The sequence below is a fragment of the Triticum urartu genome, chromosome 7A (assembly GCF_056163025.1).
Source record: "Triticum urartu cultivar PI428250 chromosome 7A, HENAU_Tu73, whole genome shotgun sequence".
Taxonomy (NCBI): domain Eukaryota; kingdom Viridiplantae; phylum Streptophyta; class Magnoliopsida; order Poales; family Poaceae; genus Triticum; species Triticum urartu.
In genome coordinates this window covers 554,598,607-554,607,900 of record NC_141879.1, presented here as the reverse complement: position 1 = coordinate 554,607,900, position 9,294 = coordinate 554,598,607, and the positions used below count along the sequence as shown (strand labels likewise).

Here is a 9,294-nt window from a genome sequence, read left to right as displayed (position 1 = left end):
GCTTGACCTCGTCAACAGTATACGGTCTTGTAATAATCTCATTCATTTCATGTGTAATTTTGACCAGAACATGAGCTAACAGCTCGCCCACATCAGCAAAACCTTGCGATCGATACAACTCTTTGTAGAAGCTCTGAACTTCCTCCTTGTCCTCATCTTCATTAGCACAAACATATCCATCTGCCCTCCGAAGGCCTTGTATCTTGTTTAGTCTCTTTCGTTGTCTAGCTTGTGCTTGAAAATAGGTAGTATTACGGTCTCCCTCTCATAGCCATGGTACTCGGGATCATTGCCTGGACCACACTTCCTCCTGATGAAGCGCTTCTTTCAATTTTTTAACAGTGGACAGCTCCTCAGGCGACGGGCCCCGGCCCAAAGAACCAGATCGAATGCGGTCCAAATTCTTCTGTAGTTGCCTCACTCTCCTTGTCAAACAACCGAACTCTTTTGAACTCCATGGCTCTAGTGTAGCCTGAAGTTCACTCAGTGCATCTGATATGCCTTGCATACCGGAACGGCGTTGCAGACCCTGCCAAGTATCTGCAACTAGGTGATCATAATCACTATGGGTCTGCCACACGTTTTCATATCTAAATTTCTTCTTAGCCCGTGGCCTGAGAGCTTATGTTTCTTTTATTTCCGCCACAACAAAACAATGGTCAGACTCCACCGATGAGAGATGCCTTACTCTTATATGCTGAAATTGTTGTCAGAACACCTCATTAGCAAAGGCATGGTCGAGTCTTGCTTTCACATTGTCCTCTCCAGCTTGGTGGTTATCCCAAGTGTACGATGTACCTGACCAACCCAAGTCCTGGAAGGAAAGATCGTCCACAACCTCTCGAAAAGCTTGCATCTGTCGCTCAGGGCGAACAACTCTGCTGAAATGTTCATTGGAGAACATAGTCTCATTAAAATCCCCCATGCACATCCATGCAACATGTGGCACATTATAAAGAGTACACAATAACCACCAGCTATCACTTCTATCTTCAGCACACGGTGATCCGTAAAAACCTGTGAACCTCCAAGTTGGAGAACCAAGACTTTTATTACTAACCAAAACATCAGTATGACAATGACCATAGCTTTTTAGTTCTACTGAAACATTATTAGACCAAAAAAGACCAATGCCGCCACTAAGGCCAACACTGTCCACAGCAAAACAACCTCCGAAACCTAACAAAAACTTCAAGTCCTCTACTCTTTTTGCTTTTATTTTCGTTTATGTAACAAAGAGCAGAGAGGGCCCTTCCAGCCTCACAATACTACGAAGCTCACGGACTATCTCAGGGTTCCCAGGCCCCCGACGGTTCCAACTGATGCGACTCATTGGGACGGGCAGGACCGCACCGCGGTCTCTACCGAATTCTCTGGAGTAGGCTTCTTCTTCTTTGGCTCTCTAGCAAATGCATCGTTATCATCCTTAGTTTCTGAAGATTCAGCAGCGCTAGCCTCATTCAAAGGCCCAGCAAAAGTCTCGGTACCTCCATCCGTAAGCAGCAGCGCAGTTTTTGCAACTGGTCTATAGACCTGATTTGGAGCATCTTTGCGTTTTTGCTGCTGCCTATTCTTTACAGACGAGTTCACCTCATCTCCCGTGTCTTTAGCAGTACTCGAATGCCTCGTCTTATTACTTGCATTATGCTCCCTAGAAGAATTCTCAGAAGCCGTTGGCTTCCTGAACTCCTCCGGCACTCTCAGCTTTGAACCAAACGACAGATCGCCATTCTCATCACGGGATCCTAGCGTTGGACAGTAGAGGTCAGAGTGACCCAACTTGCCACAGGAGAAACAGAAGTAGGGAACCTGCTCGTATTGAATATCATACATGTCCACCTTCTTCCTCCTGGCAGAATCAATGAGGATCCATCTTCTAAGCGGCTTCTCAACATCAATTGTAATTCATGCTCGCAGGAAACCACCATTATGATCAAAAGCTACCGAATGGGCATGCTTGTCCATCTGCTGCGCTATTGGCTTCCACCAAGATTCATCCCTCAGGTTATAGGGCAGATTGACAACTCTGGCCCAGATTTGCAAACGATCGAACTTAACCTCATATGGCCGCATGCACTCATCAAACTCCGCTAACACCACAACGTTCTTGTTAATGTGCCAAGGCGATCCAGCCCAGACTCGATCTCTATCCCGTTGATTCTCAAAATCAGCCTCAAACATGTTAACTCCAACTGATCTGAACTTTAGTCCTCGTGGGTTTCCCCACGCCGGCCTGAGGGCATTGGTGATGGTCTGGATATGAAAGTGATTTCTGTGAAGAATCTTACCCGCCAAAAGCCACTTCACCAGACCTCCATCAACCCGATCGTCGATCACCAGGGGGGTCGCCTCTTCTTCAGATATGTCAAGTTTTCCCAATGCTTCCTCCAGCTTCCTCCTGGCCTCACGACCTCGTTGTTCATCATCTTCCCTCCCCCCTCCGGTCGAGGCGTTGGGAGCAGCCATCCGCCCGATCACGCGGGGGCGCTCGATCAGCACGGGCGATGAATCTCCGGCTGAATAATCCGGTTCCACGGTCAAAACCCTAGTCGCCCAGGCGCCGCCAGAGAGTTTTAGGGGTTTTGGGAAAAACTCAACGCGCTTTATTTCGTCATCCAGAGTTAGTTCGAGGGTTCGACTCCATCCTACGCTGGTATTCTTTTGTTTTTATTACGTTCGCTCGGCTCCTAGGAATGGGCCGGCCCGTTTGCGCGAAACCTTCAGCGAAACTCCATCCTAGGCTGGTATTTTTTTCGTTTTTATTATGTTCGCTCGGCTCCTAGGAATGGGCCGGCCCGTTTGCGCGAAACCTTCAGCGAAACCTCTCTGATTGACGCTAACGAGCGTCGAACATGAGCTCTCCTATTTAAGCTATTTTGGGGGTAAAATCCAACCCCCAAAATCATGACCCAACCAAAATTCATGGGAGGTTTGGGTTTTCGGGACTTCGAATTGTTAAATTTGGCTCTTCTTGCAAAACAGTCATGGCGCCTGCTCCAAAACCCACAGTCACTCTGCGCCAACATCTTCAAAGCTACCTATTATCCCAACCGTACTATACTTTCTGCTGAGTTGGGAACAAAACCTTCGCAGGTGTGGCGCGCTATAATGGAGGGTAGAGATGTGCTCAACCAGGGTCTTATAAGGAGGATAGGGAATGGAAATACAACGCCCATATGGGAGCACAATTGGTTACCCAATGAGGTGATGATGAGGCCGATTGCATGTATAACAAATGACCCGCAAGTTTTGGTAAGTGAATTGATATATCATACCAGCGCCGCTTGGAGGGTCAACCTGTTACAACAAGTTTTTTTGGCGCCAGACATTAACACAATTCGGAGCATCCCCCTGTGTACTAGGAATATGGATGATACCTGGGCATGGAATTATGGAAAGCATGGTAGATTCACTATCAGGTCGGCTTATCGCATGTTGGCAGATACTAAGAGGAGGAGGGAGGACTGGCTAGAAAATAATGCAGGAATATCAAACTATGTTGAGGAGGCAAGGGCGTGGACTTCGCTTTGGTCAGTTCAAGTTCCCGGAAAGGTCCGCAACTTTCTCTGGAGATTAGCAAGATGTTCTATTCCAACTGAGGATGTTCGGCACGATAGAAAGATGGCAGACGATGATAAATGCCAACTTTGCGGGGCACAAGATTCTTGGAGGCACTCCCTGCTGTAGTTCTCAATGTCGAGGTGTGTGTGGGCTCTAGCTGACGGAGAGGTGCCCTAGTAATTACTGGGTACTGATAGATGCCCCGGTAATTACTGGCAGTACTATGCGTGGTGCCATGTTTATCTCCCTGGGGGAGAGAGATTTTATACGGTGGGCCTGGCAGCTGCCTGCTGGGCTATCTGGCTGGCTCGAAATCGAGCCACCTTTGAGAAGAAAATGATCAAAACTCCTTTTGAGATAGTCTTTTCCATGTGCTCTTTCTTGCTTTATTGGACAGGTCTGCAGCAAGGAGATGATGCTAAGAAGTTACGCGCAGGCGCGGAGCAGATCAGGGCGGGGACCATGCAGATGATGAAGCTGTGCGAGGCGGCCAGGCAGCCGATCACCGGAGAGTGATTCTACTAGGAGCTACACGCTGAAGTTTGAAGCCTGCTGCTCTTCGTTGCTTCGATTAGTATGATAGTTTGGTCTGGTGGTGTCAATTTGGTCCCTGGCAGGTCGGTTTGTGTAATAGCTAGTTTGACTTTAAAAGATATTGGTGCTGCTCAGGTTTTCGCCCCATGGCACTCGTCACGATGTCGGGCGAGTGTGGTGGGTTTCCTGGTAGTGCTTGAACTCGCTTTTCCCCTTTTCCTTTCCTTCTGAACATGTTTCTGGAACTGTTGTATTTCCGTTCGATGCAATGGAAAGGGGTCAAAAAGCCCGGTTCAAAAAAAAAGGCTGACGGAGAGGTGGTCGATCACATCCAAACTACTAGAGAGCCAAACGCAAAGAGCCGAAGGGAGGCACTTGGTTATTGTGAAGGAGATTGTAACACGGGCAAGAGAGTTTGCTACATGTGATATCACTTTTGAAGGACGAGCATCGAATTGGGAAGCCCATAGTCTTGCTAAATTTTCTAGTTCTTTATTTCTGTCGCCATGTGTGGCTGGGGATTCCCCACGATCCTCTCATTATTTCTGTAAACCTTGCAAGTATTGAATAAAGTGTTGGTTTACCGGTAAAAAAAATGCTATTTTGGGGGTAATATATAAAAAATGAATAAATAATAAAAAGGTAAACGGGCCGTGCCGTGCCAGCATCGTGCCCAACCTCGTGGCCCAGGAACGGCCCTTGGCGTGCCACGTGCTGGCACGGCCCGATTACCAAGCTACCGCAGGCCATGCGCATCGGGCCAGCACGCCAGGACCGGTCCATTTGGCCAACAAAGGATCGATGACACTGATGGGTTCGGCCGAGCGGGAGAAATCAGGACGGTTGGCCACCATCCAACGGCAGGAAATCCGGCTCGTGCTTTCTTTCACCCGGGTGCGGGACGTTACTGCTCCAGGGCTTCAGGGTTCAGGCGAGGTGCGACCCGGGACGACGTCCGCCTCCCCCCTTCATCTCCGCCGCCGGCCAGATCTCGTGCCGCCCCTTCTCCTCTGCCCCCCTCGGCGAGGTATTCCCCTCCTCCCCTTCCTTTGTTCCCCCGTTCGCCAGTCCGGACCCCCCGCAGGTCTCAGCCTTCTCTGGCAGGCGGCGCGGTAAACCCCAGACGGAGATTTCCCCGTGGGCACCCTGTGGGGTATAGTTTCTTCGCCGCAATCTATCCCGTACAAAACTTAATTCCTCTATCCATCCAGTTTGTTGTGGATTTGTTTACTGCCCGGACGCCTGGTGGAGTACTTACTAGTACTGAAAAGATTTTGGGGCTCAACTGAACTCTGCAGGGTTTATCCTGTGCTTGTTCGTTCATGTATTGCCTGAGGAATGGAGTCTTCGCTCAACTTTGATCCCAGCGTGTGCATTTTCTGTGCAGAGGACTGGTCACAGGATGCAGTCTTTGGCGCGGACAGTCTGTCGAGCCGGAACCCGTGCCACGCCTCTGAAGCTCCTGGATTGCGCAGCTCCTAGAGTTGAACAGTCGTTCGCGGAACCCCTGAGGCCTTGCAACTGGATTCGTCAAATTGTGGTGCGTGTGCCAGTGTTTGTATTGCGGATACAAGTCGCGGGTTTGTGATCCTGTGTTACTAATATGTCCTGGTCATGCCTATCGGATTGTATTTTGATCTGCAGAGTCCAATCATTCCACACGACGGTGTTCAGGCATATGGTTTCTGCAGGAGGGCTTTGGCGGTGAGGGGGTTCTCGACAGTGGGAGCTGCCGAGGTTTCTGTTGAGGATGAAGATTCCAGCTCTCCCATGGTTGAGCACCCGCCGCGGATTAAGTTCAAGAGGCCCGACAAGACGGCCAGGCACATTATGAATGTAAGTTAATGTGTTATTTCCAGCAACGGTATAACTTCTGGTGACAAGTTACGTTACGATGATCACTTAAACAACCTAACATATCTGTTACTTGAGTTTGCCAGATCTTAAACAAAGAGGCAGTCGACAAAGTTCGTACAGAGAGGACCATTCCTGATGTACAGCCTGGATGTATTGTTCAAATGAGAGTGGTAAGTACTAAGTAAATGCGTTCTTGCCTTGTTGCTGTTCACTCATATATCTGTTGTTCTGATTCTATGTATAAACAGCAAGTTCCTGAGAACAAGCGACGTGAGTCTACATTGAAAGGCATCGTCATAGCAAGGCGCAATGCTGGGATCGCTACGACTTTCAGATTGCGTAGATTAGTAGCTGGGGTTGGAGTTGAGTCTGTCTTTCCACTGTAAGTGACACCAAATTTGTGCTTCTCTCTGATAGACATTGCTTCGTTTCTGAGCTTTCCACGTGCAAATTAGAACTACTTCTTAGTTCTGCACTATTGTGTTTCTGTGAGAATAGCTTGTGCATTCACATCTGGTTGCTCTCTGTTCGTTAGCATGACAGAACAATCCATATTTGTTGGTTGTGCATGAACATTTTAATCTGTGTGATTATAAGGAAGACACCCACACATCACTAATTCACTACGCATGTACACCTCCATGTGAGCACATCTTCTAATCACATGCAAAAACGATAAAGACCGGGGATAAATCTGTGGATCTCACTAAATTCCTACTTATCATGTTGCTGCATACATCTTATTAGACATATATCAAATTATGGATGCACAGTTGCCATATTAGAAGTGTAGTTTGCTCGGCTGAACTGAAAATTAGTATTTCATTTTGATTTTATATATTTGTCTCTAAGCTATTTGTTGCCTTCTTGATATACCTGACATTATCTCATCTGCCATGAGAATGATGGCACCACCTTCATTCTTGTTACTAATAGCTGTAAATCCATGACAATGAGTACTATTGTCTAAACCATAGAATGCTATGTATCTGGTTAATGAGCCCTTAAGTGAACCATGCAAGATGCTGGTAGTATTCGAGACAAAACACATAGTTTTTCGTTACCATTGTACAGAATTGATTGCTTGTGCTGTGTTAGCATTTTGTTACAAATGGAGCTTGTAGTTTCATACATTTGTACATCCAGCTATGGTTAAACTACCTTTCATGCGTACATAGCCTTTGTCCATTCCGTGTCTGCTGCTGGAATACATTGGAAGAATGGCATAAGTAGGATATTTCCTATGCGCTCTCCTTTTGTTTTTAGGATTTGTTCACTTTTGTTCCGCAGTTAATTTCTTCAATCTTTCATTACATAAAAAGCTGCCTTTAGTTGTTGAAGAAGTCAAACATGAAAGATACCATCGCATCATACTTGTTTCACGCGGAATATTTTCCTGATGCCATTTCTCTTTTGCATTCAGGTACTCGCCAAACATCAAAGAAATCAAGATCTTAGACAGGAAGAAAGTCAGGAGAGCAAAGCTGTATTACCTGAGGGACAGAATGAATGCACTCAAGAAATGAGGCAGCATCGGCTTGGTTGTTGCCATTTTGTTTCTGATGTGGATCTGCATGGCTTTCCTAGTGGCTGCAATTCGAGAAGCCCGATGCTTACTCCCAGCTCCTAGAACTACTGTTTCGGGTCACCATGCCTGGTTTCTGGGGCAAGCGCCAGCAGAAATACGCTTATGTGATTTGAAATTAACAATGTGGATCTGTCTCCTTTTATGTTTTTAGCAACTAGTGTAATGAGAAAGAAATAAAAATGCTCTCCTTTTCTCTAACTTATTGCTTAAGTTGGAGAAGCTTGCACAAATTTTGTTCTACCGTTGGACCATTCCTTGCTGCTATCAAGATGGTTGTGTTGCACACAACTCAAAGTAGCCTTTTATCATGAAATTTTCATGTATAACTTTGATGGACTGTTTGTAATGCAAGAAATTGGAAGGCTAGTGTTCCTGTGCTTTAGAAATGGCATCTTCAGATATTCTTCTTTGATCAGTACTCCGTCCGTTCACATATATAAGATGTTTTGGCCATTCACAAATATAAGATGTTTTGGATATTTCAGTATGAACTACAAACGGACTGAAATGAGTGAACGAACACAGTAAAACACTTCTATATACGTCCAATCCAGAAAAAAGTTAGATCATCACATCGACTTTTATTCATTTTGATGACAAGTATTTCCGGATGGACATCCACTTTTACCTTTGCAGATACTAACTGGGAGGTGCGAAAATCACCAGTGTTAATGAAAGAAATTATCGTGCAGTAGTCGAAGGTTGAATTACTTGAGTGCAAATGTGCAATGTTTTTAACTCCAGCCCATTGAAAAAAAATAACGGAAATATTGAAAATCTGAAGAAAGTCTGTAATAACATCTGGAGAAAAACTCGTGCAGTAGTCGAATGTTGTTTTCCTTCTTTGAGTTTCGCGTTCACATCCCAGCTTTCCAGCAACTCGCTTGCTTCCTCTGGGCCGGCCGCCTCCGCCCTACTCCTCCGCCGGCGCCGTCGCCGCCGACCGCAGCCTCCTCCCGCCGGCCGCCGCCTATTTCCCGGACGGGAAGGAAACCTTCCCCGTAGGCGTCCGCCCGCCCGTCCTCCTCCCCCCATCCGCCTCCACTCTGCTGGACTGGCGTGGAGCGAGCGAGGTCCCTCCCCTCTTCCTTCGCTGGTAAGTAGTATAAGCCCTAGCGCTTGCTTGGGTTGCTGACTTGCTGTTCGTTTCGCTCTGGACCTCTGGCCTGCTTGTTGCTGTGAACCATAGACCCCGACCAGATCGATCTCAGTTGGCCCCATTTTTCCATCCCCGCTCGCGAATTTCCCCATTTCGGTGCCTGTTACCCTGAATAGCATCGCCGGTGCCAGCATTCCTTTGGAGAAGAAAAAGTGGAGGGGTTTAGCTTGAATCGTTCGGCAGCAGGGGAGCCCGAGTGTGTGATGTGGGTAATTACTAATTAGTACTCCCTCCGTCCAAAATTCTTGCCTTAGATTTGTCTAAATACGGATGTATCAAGTCACGTTTTAGTATTAGATACATCCGTATCTAGACTAATCTAAGACAAGAATTTTGGGACGGAGGGAGTAGAATTATGTTGAAATTCGTTCAGTTCAGTTGAGGATTCATGTTATTGTGGTGAAATTCAGGTGTCAAATCTCTGCCACACTCACGAATGTTTTGTGTCAAATGATCTCTGTAGCATATGTTGTTCTGAAATTATGGAGGTTGAGATGCAGTTTTATCCTTTTCGGCTCATTCTTTTTGTATTCTTGATTATTGCAGCCCTTCGCCGTGCCGAGGAAATCTGGAACTGTAAGTTGAGCTTTGGTAC

The 9,294-nt window shown here is 46.8% G+C and overlaps 1 protein-coding gene across 2 annotated transcripts; it reads left to right on the top strand.

Moving 5' to 3' along the window:
• The first annotated feature begins 4,963 nt into the window (after positions 1–4,963).
• LOC125524393 (large ribosomal subunit protein bL19c-like) lies at positions 4,964–7,906 on the top strand. 2 transcript variants are annotated; one of them, XM_048689447.2, is made up of 6 exons: positions 4,964–5,122; positions 5,483–5,635; positions 5,740–5,931; positions 6,036–6,122; positions 6,201–6,334; positions 7,376–7,906. In XM_048689447.2, the coding sequence occupies exons 2-6, from the start codon at positions 5,498–5,500 to the stop codon at positions 7,476–7,478; spliced, it is 654 nt and encodes a 217-aa protein (XP_048545404.2). In that variant the 5' UTR covers positions 4,964–5,122; positions 5,483–5,497; the 3' UTR covers positions 7,479–7,906. The 2 variants fall into 2 exon arrangements, with proteins under 2 accessions (XP_048545404.2, XP_048545405.2); XM_048689448.2 differs by having other exon boundaries at positions 4,980–5,248.
• Positions 7,907–9,294: the final 1,388 nt, after the last annotated feature.